Source organism: Delphinus delphis, chromosome 12 (genome assembly GCF_949987515.2).
Source record: "Delphinus delphis chromosome 12, mDelDel1.2, whole genome shotgun sequence".
Taxonomy (NCBI): domain Eukaryota; kingdom Metazoa; phylum Chordata; class Mammalia; order Artiodactyla; family Delphinidae; genus Delphinus; species Delphinus delphis.
Genome location: NC_082694.2, coordinates 52,905,951 through 52,923,186, shown reverse-complemented (window position 1 = coordinate 52,923,186; position 17,236 = coordinate 52,905,951). Strand labels below are relative to the sequence as shown.

At 48.1% G+C, this 17,236-nt stretch overlaps 1 protein-coding gene across 1 annotated transcript in view; it reads left to right on the top strand.

The window, feature by feature from the left end:
• The window catches only part of PRKCE (protein kinase C epsilon), a 506,967-nt gene that overhangs the window by 314,675 nt on the left and 175,056 nt on the right, over positions 1 to 17,236 (top strand). The window contains exons 4-7 of the mRNA XM_060026691.1: positions 2,436 to 2,595; positions 4,654 to 4,688; positions 6,043 to 6,128; positions 9,337 to 9,466. Of these exons, the coding sequence (XP_059882674.1) occupies positions 2,436 to 2,595; positions 4,654 to 4,688; positions 6,043 to 6,128; positions 9,337 to 9,466 (411 nt within the window). The remainder of the gene's footprint in view (positions 1 to 2,435; positions 2,596 to 4,653; positions 4,689 to 6,042; positions 6,129 to 9,336; positions 9,467 to 17,236) is intronic.

Genomic DNA, 17,236 nt, shown 5'->3' with positions numbered 1-17,236 from the left:
AAGTATGAAGCAGAAATGAAAGTCACCTCTAATTGTACAGTTGAGTGATGATTGTCATATTTTTGCGTGTGTGTGTGTGTGTGTGTGTAGATGTCTCTAGTTAGAACTGGGATCTTCCTGTGAGAATTTGCTCAGCTGGGTCTCACCCCCTAGGCTGTGGCCAAGTAGGAGGTAGTGGGCTTTCTATACCCAGAGGTAGTCGATGTCAGAGACTGTTTGAAACAATAAGCACCAGTTAAAAAGGAAACCCAGGCAGGGTGGGGGCTATGAAGCAGGAGGTCCACAGGCAGACCCCCGTCTGGGTCATCCGGGGCAGTGCTGAGGATGCAGCCTGGGAGCGCAGAGGGCAGCCTCCAGTCAACGGCCCTGCCTGTTTGCTTGCAGGCTGCTTCCCTCTGAAAGCACACGCTAGGCATTTGTTCCCCGTCGTTCTTGCCTTTTTCCTCCTTCAGTTTGATTTTCTCTCCACCCCTACCCTCTCTGGATTGACAAGATGCCCTTGGATTAAACAGATGTTTGGCTCACACACATGACCTCCGCTGCAGGGAACCTTATTGTCAAAGAGGCCAGGAGGAGCAAAGCTTGTTCCCCTGAGGACTGACACTGTTATGCTGGAGTGTTGGGCACTGGCTGGTGCAGGGGGGATTTGGGGGGCACGGAACCTTCCTCGTGCATTTTCAGTTGTGCCATGCAGGTGACCTTCCGGGGCATACTTGAGAGTGACAGGAGCTTAGTAGGAGACCTATAGCCTGTATCCCCTGCCCTCGGGAAAGCCACAGGCAGCGCAGCTCTTCCTTAACGAGAGCCACCCCGTGAGAGCTCTGGGGACTTACTGTAGGGAGGGTGGGCTGTCCCTCAGAGCAGCATGTGGCCGGTGGAACCTTGGCGTCTCCCTCTCTGGGTTGGAATCTGGGCGCCACCACTAGACAGCTGTATTAACAGAAACAGGCTACTTGAACTCTTCATTCCTCAGCCTGCGCACCTGCAAGAGGCGGGTAATAGCAGTACCCCTCAGGTGGGGTTGTTGTGATGACACGTGTCATGCATTTAGCATAGTACCTGCCAGAGTGTAAGCCCTCGACAAACATTAGCCATTATCATCACCGTCTTAGTCTCCTCAGGCTGCCGCAACAAATACCATGGACTGGGAGGCTTAGATAGCAGATATTTATTTCTCACAGTTCTGGAGGCGGGACGTCCGAGATCAAGATGCCAGCATGGTTGGGTTCTGGTGAGGACTCTCTTCCTGGCTGGTGGACAGCCACCTTCTCACTGTGTCCTCACACGGCAGAGAGTGAGCCAGCTCAGGTCTTTTCCTTTTTAAATATTTATTTATTTATTTTGGCTGCGCCGGGTCTTAGTTGAGGCATGTGGACTCTTAGTTGCAGCATGCAGACTCTTAGTTGTGGCATACATGCAGGATCTAGTTCCCTGACCAGGGATCGAACGGGGACCCCTGCATTGGGAGCATGGAGTATTACCCACTGGACCACCAGGGAAGTCCCACTTTTCCTTTTCTTATAATAGTATTAATCCCATCATGGGGACCCCACCCTCATGCCTGCATCTAAACCTAATTACCCCCCCAAAGGCACCCCCTGCAAATGCTATCGCACTGGGGTTCAGGGCTTTAACATATGAATGGGAGGGGAGGGCAGGGGTGGCACAAACATTCAGTCCATAACAATCTTTATTATTATTTTTGTTGTCCATTTGCAGGGTGTCCTTAGGTTTGGGACAGGCTTCCAAGGGGAGGGAAGGAAGAAATGAGGAAGCTCTTTTTGTCTCCAGTAGGGTCTTCAAGCCCATGGGGGTGGTTCTTGAGCCTTCTGGAAACTGTCTGCTTTCTAAGTGTTTTATTTCCCTCTCCTTTTAACCTTTGGGGAAAGGCTCTTTATTGTCCTAGTCTAGGTAAGAGGGAGCAGGAAGAAAAGTCAGGTTTATTAGGCAGCTGGGGGTGGAGGGAAGTCACACCACTGACTCCAGGCCACGCCCCTTGGTGTTATCCCCATTGACAGAGGACAGTGCCCGCCGAGGCTCTGGGCCAGGAACACCAGCAGTCCAAGGTCACGCTACTCAGAAGTTTCAGGGAGATTTGAACGCTGAGCCTTCTGACCCTGCACCCTTGCAACATGTAGCTGGTGTGGGGAGGAGTGGAGCGGCCAGACCTGGAGCAGGACTGGGGTTGGGATGGATGCTGAGTGCAGCTGTCATGGCAAAGTGCACAGTCTGCGCCTTCCCATCACGGGGTGCTTGCTCGCTGGAGCTGAGCGGTGAGGCTCCTCAGACCCCTGAGTCCCTCGACCAGTGGAGGCTGTGCCCACGCCCCCTTCTACCTCCATATCCCCGAGGCTGGAGTAGCTCTCCTGCAGGAGGTTATTTCAAGGGACGCTAATCCAGACTGTGTTTTCTCCTGTGCTCTTATCCTTCCCCAGCCCCCAAAGACAATGAAGAACGCGTGTTCCGGGAGCGCATGCGGCCCAGGAAGCGGCAGGGGGCTGTCAGGCGCAGGGTCCACCAGGTCAACGGCCACAAGTTCATGGCTACCTACCTTCGACAGCCCACCTACTGTTCCCACTGCAGGGATTTTATCTGGTAAGGCCCTCTTTCCTGGAAACCTCTAGTTATGCTTTCTTGGCAATGAGAGGTGGGGGGAATGGGTCAGGAGATTAGAAACTTTACGTAAAAAATGCTGATGTGCTTTATTTCTTCTTCTGACTACAGAAGACTTTTCTGGAAGGCTGAGTGGTGCTTGGGGGGGTAGATAGAAAGAAGAAACTGGTTCCTGGTGCCTCTGTACTTAGGATCATATCATACATCATATTTAAGGAGTTAAGATTTTATAATCAATAATGGTATTGTGGTTTGTTTTTTTAAAAAATCCTTATCTTTTAGAGAGACAAGCTGAATTATTTACAAATGAAATGATAGGATGTCTCAGATTTGTTTAGGAAAAATATAAGCTGGAAGGAGGGGCGAGGGGCCAGGGGTAGAGATGAAACAAGGCTGGCCATGTATTGATCGTTGTTGGATCTGGGTGATGGGTACATGAGGGTCCACTATATTCATCTCTCTCTTCTAATATACATCTGAATTTTTCCATAATAAGCTTAAAATATTTGATTGCCAGTATTTATAATACAAAGCAGTTCTTAGTAACTGTCATAACACTGGTGCTGATAGGATGCTAAGATTTCAGAGGAGGGAGAGAGGAGCGTTGCCTGGAGTGCTCAGGGAAGGCTTCCTGGAGGAGGTGGCATTTCTCCTTTCATGATGACTAGGATTTTGATAGGCAGAGATAGGTAAGTAGTAGGCCTTTTGGGGAGGTGGAGAAACATAAGGACACTGGCCTTGGGGATAAGCAGGGAACTTTTGATGAATACCTACCATGTGCCAGGGTCTCTCTTTGGCTCTGGAAATCTCTAATTAACTCTTCCCAGCATCCTATGAGCTATGTATTATGAACCCCATTCCACTAACAACAGTACTGAGGCTCAGAAACGAGACCACTCTACGGCCCCCCAGCTAGGAAGTGTCAGAGGCCTGATTCCACCCCTGGTAAGCACGACTAATAGCTCATGCTCAGTCTTCCTGGCATCCTCTCTGAAACTGATGTGGAGTTTGCCAACACACTGGGATCCTGCAGGGGAAAGTGAACAAGCCCACACTGCAACATGAACCCAGAAGAGGGACATTCGAATTGCACTGAGGACCCCCTGGATTCCCATGGTATCCAGGAAAGCCTCATCTCATCCTCATGGTGTTCTAGAACTAATCATAGAGGTTGGCGTGGACATCTGAGGTGACACAGCTTAGAGCAAAGTCAACCTGACTGAAGCAGAAATAATGCCCCACTCCACCCTCAGACGTGTCTCATTCCTGGGGCTGCCAACCATCTGACCTCCATCTCTGTATTTTGGTCAAGAATAGGGGGAACAGGTTCTGAAAGTTTAGTCTTAGAGACTCGGGTCTTCTCTAACCCATGGCCAGCACCACTCAACTCTAGGCTTCCTTAGCTGCAGCCCTAATGACTTCTGGCTCCTTTTGCTGGGCTGGGCTTTCACTGCAGGGAGCTGACCACTTGGTGATGGTGCCCCGAGGACAGGGCTCAGGCCAGGTGGGTTGGGTTGTTCTGTGTCCAGGCTGACCCTAAACCTGCCCTAGGGGTACCCTACTCTGGCCATGGAAGGACTCTCTGGTGCTGACCTTCAGGTGGTAGATTGAGCTCCCAGTCCTGGCCACACACTGCCCCATAGCCCTTGGCTGCTTCTGCAATGCTCAGGGACTATGCCTGCCAGCGACAGCCCTCCTCCACGTTTATCCATGAGGAAGGGCACACTCGACGCCTCGAGGCCTGTGGAAAGCAAGCAGAGTCTTCGTGGCTTTCCAGAGCACAGCTGGGCCCCTGGAATGGTTGTTTGTATAGGAAACTGAGCCCTGACACTGACCAAACCTTGCACCCAGTGGCCTTCAGAGAGAGTCATTTTAAGGCACCCTGCAACTGGGAGTGAGATCACTACCCCACTGCTGGGTGGACTCCAGTGTGCTTGGTGCACTGTGGGCAGCGACTGGAATGATGGGAATGGGCTGGCTTTGTGTGGCTTTTGACCTACTGAAATTCTTCTTCTTAAAGGGCCGTGTTCTTCTTTTCAGGGGTGTCATAGGAAAGCAGGGATACCAATGTCAAGGTAAGAGGGTATTGTATGAAGTAAATCCTTGGGGCCCCCAGGTCGACCCAGATCACCCCTGCTCGTGGGAGGCGGGTGCTGGGTCGGGTGACATCCAGAGCTCTGTACGCTGTGCACGCTTACGCTCCCTCCCCACAAAGCAAGGCCCTGATTTTCCTTTGTCCCTGCCTGGCCATCTCTCCCCCATAATTGTGTGGGAGCAGATGTGCGGGACCACCATCTGCAGGTGTCCCAGGGGTCTCAGCCTTGTTTTGTAGCCTCTCTGGTGCACCTTCTTCTTTCCCCATGAAATGTAAAACTTCCGTAAGATGCCCATTAGAGGCCGCCTGTGTCGTGAGCCGGGTTCTGTGTGTTCTGTCAGCTCCCTCACTCTCCCACTCCCTGAAGAAGCTCCCTCGCCAGCTTGTTTTATTCAGTATCACTAATGGTCCTTGCTGGTTCTCTTTTTTGTCTCTTCAGTGCCGTCATTAGCTCTTAAACATTTAACAGTCACTTGAAAGTATGGGAGGGTTTGTTTTTTTCCCCAGTTAACTGACTACAGATGCGAGGTTAAGTTGTCCAGAACTGGATGGTGGGTATGTGATGAGGTCATGTTGAGGTTTCTCTGTGGTTGGAGCTGGGAGGCCATCCCGTCTCCTCGCCCAGCCACTGGTTGACTTGGGTCTCACCCCTGGGGGACTGGGGTAGCTTCTGTGGGACATGACTGTGTTTCGGGGGTAGCATGTATGCAGTTGCACACGTGAGACTTCTTAGGTTACTTGCAGCTAGCTGCTGCCCAAAATGGCCCATGACACTAAAGACGGAGCTCTGGGCCACCTTGGGGAAGTATTACATTAAATGAAATTTGTGTTTGGCACAGAAGGGCACAAGCAGATCAAGAAGCTAGAGCACTTCTGTGCCACGAAACAGCCATTTGCCTGCTGCCGGCCGGCCGGCCTGTCACCCCAGCCAACCCTGGTGGGACCCTGAATGGAGCACATTCAGAGCGACAGTTCCCTGGGTAGACAGTGCTTCATGGCTGGCCATTGTTCCCTGACCTTGGCATAGAGAAGCAAGAAAATTGATTGATACTCCTGAAACTAGAGGAAACTGCTGATGCCCTTTGGATATAAATGGTCCATTCTTCTCCAGAGCACTTAGGAAACCCTAATGGCTCTGATGGCAGAGTGCTTTGAAATGACTGCATAAAGGGCTTCAGGTAGGGCGTTACATTAAGACTTGGCTACAGAGACAGAAGGGCGCGGCTCCCCCCCCCCCCCGCCCCCGCTCCTCTGCAGAGACCTAATCGAATCTCAGGTTGGAACCTTTCTGCCCCTACTTGTCGCTCAGCCCTCTCGTGTTTTGCTCTTTGCAGTTTGCACTTGCGTGGTCCACAAGCGATGCCATGAGCTCATAATTACGAAGTGCGCTGGATTAAAGAAACAGGAAACTCCTGACGAGGTAAATATTTATAGCATTGAAATTCTGGGCTTTCTTCACCGCCATCCCCACCTTCCACTGCCTCCTCTGTGGTCCCCAGGAGAAACCTTATCTCTTTGAGGTCCCGCTGCTGTCTTTATTGTGTTGATCAAAAATGAAGGGAGTTGTCCACAGTCTTCCAATATGAGGTACAGCCTACGGAATGAGTGTGGCTCAGAGTCGGGTTTAGGTGTGTGAATAGGATGCCAAGAGTTGTGTGATCCCCAAAGGAAAGACCACAAGGAAAATGTGAGTTGTTTTATGTCATTATCTCATCGGAACAGTGAAGGGGCTCACTGGCATGTCAAGGAATCCACACAGTTCTTAAATAGTAAGAGACACAACATGCAAGCGGGAACCTTATCTTTATGAGGTGATGGGGAAATGGAGTGGGATTAGCAAATCTAAGAAACACTCAGGAGCCTGAAAGAACCGCAGTAATAACAATAATAGCTGACATTCATTGAGTACTTGCTGTGCACTGATTTAAGCACTTTATCGTATGTTTTTTAAAGCCTTAACAACCTTAACGAAATCCATGTTGTTATTACCTTCACTTTCCAACAGAGAGAATAGGAGCATAGAGAGGTCAAATTAACTTGCCCCAAACCTCACAGCCCAGTATATGAAAAAGCCACGTTCAAATCCAGCTAGTCAGTTCCGGAGTCTGAGCCCTTGACCACTGTGTTCTCTTAATCTTAGAAACTAGTGTTAGATTGACTGTTAGAGAAGTTGTTAGGGGTAAGGAAGAGAGAAGATTCGACTTGAAGCCAGGTTTCTCCTGAGTGATTAGAAGAGTGGTTCTACTAACAGATGTAAAAATCTTTTGGGAGGGCTTCCCTAGTGGCGCAGTGGTTGAGAGTCCACCTGCCGATGCGGGGGACGTGGGTTCGTGCCCCGGTCTGGGAGGATCCCACATGCCGCGGAGCGGCTGGGCCCGTGAGCCATGGCCGCTGGGCCTGCGCGTCCGGAGCCTGTGCTCCGCAACGGGAGAGGCCACAACAGTGAGAGGCCCACGTACCGCAAAAAAAATAATAAAAAAATAAAAATAAAAATAAACCTTTTGGGGAAGATGACAGGTGTGAATCTAAGTAGAGAAGTTATCTGTGTTCATAACAATTGATTTCAAATACATGATTTTAATTCTCGGTGAAATAAATAAATACTGTATAATCAGGCCATTAGATTTGGGAGTCAGAGAGGCCTTGGGTGGATTTATAATCAGCTGTGTTTATAATCAAATGGGTTTATACTTTGGCTTCTAGAGGGAGTCACCTATAGAGATCTTCTACCTGCTTCTTAAAAAGAATTCAGCCAAGTGACATCTCAACATCCAAAGCATTTCCATCTTTTATCTCCTTTTGATTTCCCGCCATCTCTGGAAATCAGGAAGGGACGAGGCTTAGATTGAGTGTCCCATGTCCCTGGAGGGCAGACAGTACAAAGCACCAAAATTATTTACAGAGGTTCTACTGACAGGGTAGAAATTGCAAGTCACTGTCACCCGGGTCTCCTGGCTCCTGGTCTAGGATCATAACCCGAAGTATGTTGTTACCCTCATTAGTTTAAGTAAATGAAAGAAAAAGATGATTAGCTTGCTGTCTGTCTGTCTTCCTTCTTATGGACATTTTATTGAGCGTTTATTGAGCACTTCCTGTAGGTCAGATAATTGTTCCATGTCCCAATGAAATAAAGAGGAATACATGATTCCTGCTTTCAAGGATCTCATAAGTCTCAGTAAGTTAAAAAAAAGTCTCGTAAATCTTATGAACTGCGAACCTCTACAGGTTTATTTATATTCACAAATAGGCACACGTATGCTGCAAATCTACGGAGGGGTGGGCACGATTGTTTTCAGTAAATACTGGGATGCTGGTGCTGGGGTAAGTGCACAGTAGACAGCCGATGCACCTCAAGCAGGGCTCAGTAAGATGCTGGTGCAGCGGCAGGATCAGCCATTCCTGTTGCCGGGTGATAAGGAGGTTGATATGAAGCTGAGTGACTCTGAGGGTGTGTGTGACATACCTCGGTGTTTGTGTTCACATTCATGTCTGTGCCCAGCTCTCACCCACCCCCCCATGAGGGCTTTTCACTCACCGGGCAGCAGTGAGCCAAGGACAGCTCCTCTGCTGTGCACTGTCCCTAATGCCTGGAGTAGCAAGAGTGATGCTCTCTCGAGCCCAGGGGCTCTCAGGTGATGGTGCCGTGCTGTCCTGAGAGGGGCAGATTTTGTTCGTGTGGCTAGCGATGTATCAGTAGGTGGAGAGCGTCTCTTAGAGGGCAGAGGGAGACCCCTGCTGACGTCTTGCTTCCGTTAATGTTTCCCACCTCTCTACCCCCAGCGTGTCATTGACCCCACAATCTTGTCGTATTAGGTGGGTTGGGGGGTGTCATCCTTCTTTGCTGGATAAGGGATCCAAAGCCCCGAGAAGTCAGGAAACTTGCCTGAGACCTCACAGGGGGCTGGTGGCAGACCCAGGCCTGCAGATCAGATGCCTGGACTCTGCTCCCCCATCCTCTGCCCTTCCGTCTTGCCACCTTCTCTTTACTCCTTTTAAATAATGAGTGGCAGCATAGTGGTTAAAAAGCCTGGGCCCTGAATTCAGACCCACAGCCTCAAATCCTGACTCTGCCACGCACCCGCCTGCAGGCACATCTCTTAATCTCCCTGTTCCTTAATTTCCTCATTTGTAAACTCGCGCGCACCCCGTAGGGTGGCGGTGAGGTTTAACTGAGCTGGTGGTGCCTGGCCTGTGGTCAGCACCGACGCCTCAGCGCCCTTAGTGGTCACCACTCAGTGTTAGCCATCTCCATCGTGGTGGTTGTTGGTCCTAACTGATGACCTACAGTTTCCACGGCTGTGCTGGGTTCTTGGGTGTTCACAGAATCCCACATCCACCATCAGGCTGCAGAAAGACTCTGCCTAGCTAGGCTTTGGTGCTCAAGCAGCATTAAAAGCACATAATGACAGTTCTTTAAGGTCAAAATGTGAGGTACAGGTTGAGTGCTGTGTGCCATGGGAGTTGGAGGTCTGGAGTCCCGGAGGGGACTGGTGGGGGAGCAGAGTCCAGCAGGGCAGCAGAGAGAGTGGGATAAGGGTCCCAGCAGGGAGGTTCTCTTCACCTCTTTCCCAGGGCAGCTTTCAGAGCAAGGAGCTGAGCGGTGACCCTGTGTTTTACCGTCCCTGCAGGTGGGCTCCCAGCGGTTCAGTGTCAACATGCCCCACAAGTTCGGGATCCACAACTACAAGGTTCCCACCTTCTGCGACCACTGCGGCTCCTTGCTCTGGGGCCTCTTGCGGCAGGGTTTGCAGTGCAAAGGTAAGGCGCTGGTCCTGGCCTCCTCCCCCCGCACCTGCACCCCGATGTCCCTCCTCTTAAAGAATCTTTTCGTAGCCTTGAGAGCGCGTTCCAGGCCTGGCCAGAGGACTGAGCCCAAGCCCTCGCTAAGCCCTTATTAGTTACTCCGAGCATTTGTTAAGCAGTCTCTGTGCAGAGGCCATTCAAGGGACTCTGTAGAGGGAACCAGAAGAAGGAAGGCATGGCTCCATCTTTTAAGATAGTGAACAAGCTGGGGAGACAAGATGAGCCTATGAAAGTGCAGAAGAAATTTAAGGAAAAATACATTAGAGTAGAAGGGAAGAAAAGTTTTCAGAGGTGGGCCCTGAAATAAGTCATAGAGATTCTTCTGTCACCATCTGTGGTTCAGAGCTTACTCTTGGAAGGAACCCTGCTAAAGCACTGTCACATCTTATTGATCCTTTGTAGGCCTGTGATAGATGTTATATTATGCCCATGGCCCCCATGAGGAAACGAGCTCAGAGACTAAGTAATTTGATCATGTCATGTAGCTTGTGAGCAGAAGTAGGGTTTGAACCTTGACTTCTGAGTCTTGAGTTTCTTCCTCTGTTTCCTGCTGTCCTGCCTGTGAATTGATTTCTGCTCAAATGAGTGTGCTAAGTGGCACAGGTTATGGTATGTAATATGGGGAGGTGGGGACATACCCTGGGGGCCTGGATAGAGTGTCCAGTTTCGGAAGCTGGTCCCAACCTGCTCACAGAGTTGGACAACCATGAACTATTGGGCAGGAACGTCTCATGGACATTATTTTAAAACAGTGTTTTATTATTTTAAATTTAATTAAAAAATGAAAAACGTTAAATTTTATGAAATTACTTTGTTATAAAATCAGTATGTTATTATTAGTGAATGTATTATTGATAAATACCTATTGTGGAAAAATTGGAGAAAGAGATAAAGTATAAGAAGGAAAGCTGAAGCCATGAACCAATTGGTCATTGAAGGGATCCCAATGAGAAATTATGAGGACTGGAAATAAGGTGCTGGCTGTAGTGGGAATAAAGAAGGAAACCCACTTAAGAGGTATCGAGGAGTGATTTATTGGCTGTAGTGACGAGATCCAGCTGGGAGGATGGCGACACTACTCGCTGAGACAGGGAACACGTGAGGGAGGGCAGGGCTGGAGGCAGTGATGGTGGAGTTGAGCTGGGGGCATGTTACCTTTGACGTGCCTGTGGGAAGTTTACGTGGAGCTGTCTGACTGTTGGACGTTCTCATCGAAACTCCGAGGAGAAGTCTAGACTGAGCATTTAGATTTGGGATTTGTCAGTGTCTAAGTAGTAGTTAAACCTATAAAGTAGATGTCATCCCCAGGGTAAGTACCTTGAGTGTGAAGAAAGAAGAAAACAACTTGGGAATCTGGGGGGTGGGGTGGGGTACCAGCATCCTAGGATGAGTGTGCAAAGGAGCTGGGAGGGAAAGACCTCAGAGGTAGGAGGAAAAGTAGCAAGGGATGGCATCATGGAAGCCGAAAGAGTAGAGAGTATTTTTTTAAAATTTAAAGAAGGAAATGATGGATAGTGCCAAATGGTTCCAAGAAGTTATTAAAGTAAGAAGTAGAACATGGGAAAATAGAACCACCATATGATCCAGCAATTCCACTTCTGGGTATTTTCCTGAAGAAAATAGAAACACTAATTTGAAAAGATATATGTACCCCTGTGTTCATTGCAGCATTATTTACAATAGCCAAGATATGGAAGCAACCTAAGTGTCCATTGATAGATGAATGGATAAAGATGTACACACACACACACACACACACACACACACACACACACACAAAATGGAATAGTACTCAGCCATAAAAATTAATTAAATCTTGCCATTTGTGACAACATGGATAGACCTAGAGGGTATTATGCTAAGTTAAATAAGTCAGAGAAAAACAAATGCTGTATGATTTCACTTATATGTGGAATCTATAAAACATCAAGTGAACAAACACAAAACAGAAACAGACATAGAAACAGAGAACAAACAGGTGGTTGATGGGGGGGAGGGGGGGAGTGAAATAGGTAAGGGAGATTGAGGTAAAAACTTCCAGTTACAAAATAAGTGAGTCAGTCACAAGGATGAAATGTACAGCATGGGGCATAGACTCAATAATACTGTAGCATCCTTGTATGGTGACAGATGGTAACTAGACTTATTGTGCTCATTTTGTAATGTATAGAAATATTGAATCACTGTGTTGTGCACCTGGAACTAACATAGTGTTGTAGGTCAATTATGCTTCAATAAAACTTAAAAAAAAGTGGAACATGGGGTTGGATTTAACAGCAGGGAGGCCACTAGTGCCCTCAGCAGGAGCTGTCTTGGTGGGGCAGTGGGGATGGATGCCCAAGTGCAGAGGCTGAAGTGAGAATGGAGGGTGAAGTATTTTCAGGTTATTTTATATAATCAGGAAAAAGACAGTGGAAATGGTGAGCCAGGAGAGACAGGGGACCATTGACAAAACAGGGACAGAGAGATGGATACCCCTTCTCCCAGTGGAAGGAAAGCCTCAAGGCCAGGCCAGGGTACAGATATGTGTCCTATGTTGGGGAAGGGAGTCCAGGAGGAGGTGATTAGGCAGAGTGATCATTTAAGTTCTGAATCTTTTGAGGGCATTGCAAATAAAAATAAGGATTTCTGAAACAGGAGATCCTGTTCAAAGTTGAGGTGAGAAGTGGGGGTGGTGTGGAAGGTGTGAGCAGGGTTGGAAACAGCTGTCGCGGGAAATGAGGACGACCTGCCCCAGGACAGGAGGAAGTGCTGCTGCTGACACATCTCGTGTCCTGTGTGAGCTTCCCAGACATTCACATTTCCCTTTCTAGAATTCTAGCACGTGACCTGAAAGAAACAGGGCCTACTCGAAATCCTTTTTGCCATTACGTGACATTAAAACAAAGGAAGAGAAAGAAAACAATGCAGCAGGAATCTCAGATGTTTTCAGAGGAGTGATGCATTTTTTGGAAAGTTGAGTGGGTTGCTGGGAAGCAGAGTGCCTGCTTTGGACGGGACTCTGATGAAGCCATGTCTGGTTTTTAGTAAATCTATTAATTATTGATCTGTCTAGGGAATCTAAATGAAGATTCGTCATATCATAAATATTGATATCTTTAGAAAGCAGCCCAGATGCCCAGACACAGCAACTAGGGCTATGGGTCCCTGGATGACCCCAGGAGAAGGCAGGGCCCAGGGACAGTGTATTCAACTCTGTTTTGGCAGGAAACACTCTCAAGCCTGCTCAAGTAAAGGATGGGATGAACGAGGCTGCCTAGAGCAAGGATTCTTGTTCACTGGAGCCCAGGGGAACGTGAGGGGGTCAGGCCACACAGAGATGAGAAGGTAAAGGCTGTTCAGAATTTAGGGCCCCCAGCAAAAGTTCACAGATGTTCCCTGTCCTTTTCCTCTGCTACCATGACTTGGCCATTTCCTCCTTGCTCCTTTCCTACTCTTGCTGTTCCTGTCTCTCTCTCTCAATTAATAGACTTTATTTTTTTAGAGTAGTTTTGGATTCACAGCAGAACTGAACTGAAGGTACAGAGATTTCCCATATATCCCCTGACCCCACATACACTGAGCCTCCGCCACCATCACCATCTCCACCAGAGTGATACATTTCTTACAGTCGCTGAACTTACATTGACACATCATAATCACCCAATGTCCGTAATTTACATTAGTTTCACTCTTGGTGTCGCTTTTGATCCTTTTTCAACCTCAAGTCTTTCTGCCCCTGCAGGACCTTACCCTGTGGAGAGTTTGATGACCAGAAGAGGCCAGGAAGGGCCAGGGCAGGGGCCCCTCGTGTCTGGGTCTAAGCCTGGTTCCGCTCCTATGATTGCTAAGAAAAGGAAATCAAGACTTAGTTACCTGCCCGGGGTCCCAGAGCAAGTCCCCATGGAGCTGGAGTTAAACCCAGGCAGCGGGCTCCTGCCCTGGCTCTGACCCATGCTCTGTGCCCTCTCCTGCTCGGGGAGACTCCGTCAGATCCTCACCTCTGCTGCATCAGGCTGGCTTGGCCTCCTGGACTGGAGCCCCTATCCCCTGGTCGTGGTGGGACACCAGCCACTTGGCCTGCTGGTCTTTGGCTTCAGCTTTGTTGCCCGTCCCGCTCCTGGCGATAATCGGTTTAGGTATTTTTAGTGAAACCAGTTTCTCTCGAGCCTGGGTCTATAGGGAAGGATCCATGAGACTGTCCTGGTCACTCTCCCTTCAGCCTAAAATTGCCTGAGCCACATGGGTTCAAGTGTGGTGCATGTACTCTTTCAGGGATCGTCCCTCTGTCAGCCAGGGAGAGGGAACATAATTACCCCCTTTTTACTGGTGGAGAATGGAGAACAGTGTGCAAAGGGGGTACAACAAGGGGCCTGTGGGACGCACCTCTGTCCTCCGGGCTGCCACCTCCCTCCCACAGCCCAGAGGGGACAGATGCTTGGAGGATGCTCACGGGCTATTTTTGGTAACTGAGTCCTTAATCAGGGCAGAAAAACACCAGCACTAAGTGATAAGGCAAAATACTTCATTCCTGTCCTTTGTTTTTTTGTTTTGTTTTGTTTTGTTTTTGTTTTTAGCTGTGCCACGTGGCTTGTGGGATCTTAGTTCCCTGACCAGGGATTGAACCTTGCGCCCTCGGCAGTGAAAGCACGGAGTCCTAACTACTGGACTGCCAGGGAATTCCCTCCTGTCTTTTGTCTTATGATTTGAGTGCTGGCGCAGTTGCTGTGTCTCTCTCCAGGCTCGTTGAGGGTCTGTCTGAGCCCTCAGCCACTATTAGTCCAGAAATCAGCTTCAGACGTTCAAATATTAGCGTCACTGAGGCATTTGAACCCTTTTTGTTCTTCACTTTATTTGAACTGTGTTGCTTCCCCAACCTGACCACCTGCAGTGAACCCCCTAGGGTCCTTTTGCACCTGTGTTTTGTTTTTCCATTGACTCATGGAGTTATTTCCGTGTGGAGGTAGAGACTCCCAATACCTTAGGATTTGTGTTTCCTTCTCTAAAGAAGATGTGGGGTTCTCACGTGTCCTGTGGGTCACTGTCCGCCTCTCTTCTGCCCATGAACTCACACTCATGTCTCCAGCACAGCCGCCCTGAAGTCATCAGGCACCGAAGGGCAATTTAACAGAAAGCCAGACCTCTTTTCACAATCCACAGTGCCCTCCTGGTTTGCCGGTCCCCATCTGCGGTGGGCTCCCTACTCCTGCCTGTCCCCTCTGACTGCAGCTCTGTACCGAGGTGGAGGATAGGTACAGGTGGGAAAGTTCTGGCCTGGAAATTCCTGAAGAATCTCCTTCCTGGCTTCCTGACTCTCTCTCAGATCCTATCCTGGTAACAGCTGTGATCCGAGCCTGCTTTTGTGGGCTAAGGGGCAGAGTGTCACTGTCCCATGGGTAATGAAGAACAGGCCATCTTGTTTAGGGGAAACCCCTTAGGCAGAGAACTGTGGCCAGTGAAGATCCCAGATTAGGAGTCCAGGGAACTGGTCTGTCCTGGTTCTGTCACTGCCTGGCTGGGCAATTACAGGCAGGGCCCATTGGCCAGGTGACCCCAACTGCCCACCTACCTTCTGAGAATTATAATGAAAGTAATGAAAACAGAGTGATCTTAGCTGTATATACCTCGTGGAGTGGCTGCAAGAGCCATAAAGGTAGGAGGAAGGAAAGGTCTTCTCTCTCCCTCCCTCCCTCCCTCCTTCCCTCCCTCCTTCCCTCCCTCCCTCCCTCCCTCTCTCCCTTCCTTCCTTTTTGGATATTTAAAAAACATTAGAGACATGAAAAAGGATTTTTATTCTCATCATTTTTGAAAATATCAGCCCTTCACTATTATTTTTTGACAGCTAGGTTCCTTGTCATTTCTTCAACTTTTATTCGTATTTTTAGAATTAAAAAAAAACACAAGGGGCTTCCCTGGCGGTCCGGTGGTTAAGACTCCGCACTTCCATGGTGGGGGCATGGGTTCAATCCCTGCTCGGGGGACTAAGATCCCTCACGCCGCACAGCATGGCCAAAAGACAAACAAGCAAAGCCACAAATAATACATAAATAATTCTCACTAGGAAAGATTCAAGCAAGACTTAAGTCTTAAGCATATGTATAAAAAATATTAAAATCCTTTGTGTTCTTTTTCCACATCCATCCCCAGCCTTAACTGCTACTAACAATTTGCTGTGGATCCTTTCAAGCCTTTCTGTGTGCATTTGTTGCATGAATACTTATATACACACATATACGCTGTAATAGGCATCTGTTGGTGCATAACACATTATCCCAAAACCTAGTGGCTTAAAACAACCAATATTTATTACCTCAGAGTTTCTCTGGGTTGAAAATCTGAATGCAGCTTAGTTGAGTGCTTCTGACTTAGGTTTTCTCGTGAGTTTGCAGCAAGCTGACAGGTGGAGCTTTGGTCTCATCTGAAGGTTCAACTGGAAGAGAATCCCTTCCAAGCTCACTCATGTTGCTGTTGGCTAGAGACATCAGTTCTTTGCCACATGGGCCTCTCCAGAGGGCAACTTACAGCATGGAAGCTGGTCTCCTTCAGAGCAAGCCAACAGGAAAGCAAGAGGGGATGCCCAAAACAGAAGCCGTACTGTTTTGTAACCTAATCTCAAAAATGACACCCCATCACTTTTGACATTTTCTGTTCGTTAAAAGGGAATCACTACATCCAGCCCCCCATTTAATGGGAGGGAATGGTGTGAAGGGTCAGATACCAGAAGGTGGAGATTATTATAAGCCAACTTAGAAGCTGCCCACCCCCCTTCCCACCATACACACACACACACACACAGAAATATGATCACTTTCTCTGGGAGGCCTACCCTTCTACAAACTGAAGCTCCCATCTCTTAACTTCCTTCACCTTCCTCTGCTTTTTTTTCCTCTTTAAAACAATTGTCACATTCTAATAACTTAAATTACCTATATTTTATGTTTATTTCTTTCTCTCCTAATCAGAATATAAGATCCATGAGGGCAGAGGTTTTTTTGGTCTGTTTTGTTCTCTGCTGTTTCCCCAGCATCTAGAACAGTGCCGGACACATTAGCATTCAGCAAATGTTTGTTAATTAAATGCTATAGGCATTGTTCTGTAATTTGCTTTTCCTACAAGTCAGCGTATACAAGGTTACATCATTCTTTTTACTGGCTGCTTAATGTTCCACATCATGGGACATTCCATACATTATTTAAAGCTTACCTTCTTGATGGACATTTACTTGTTTCTGTGTCCTCACCATTTAATGCTGCTGCAGACATCTTCATATATGCATCTTCATGCATTTGTATGAATAATTATGAAGAAATGCTCATAGAAGTCCTGTAGTAACTTCAAGCCCTATCTTTTGTGGTTGAACCACATAAGGAGGGAATTACAGAAGGACACTTTCCGTCTGTTTGTTGCTTGCTTGTTTTTACATAAGTCATGTTCACTGCCTGCTTCACCTTCTCGTGCCTCGACATTTAATTTTGCATGATCAGAAACTGCCTGTGTAGTGACTTCAGGATTTCAGTTACCTATTATCTACTGGGGTCTGGTCATTTTTGCTGCCTATGTGTTAACTAATTTCCACAGAGTTAGAATACACTGGAAAGCATGGCATCCTGGTTTGTGCAAGACATCAGGGAGAACTTGGAGATAAAACATCACTTTAGTATTCTAGAAACTTGCCCTTACTTGGGCATTAAAACATAAGTTAAATATAGACAACAATTCAAGCAGTGAATCAGAAATACGTGTGAG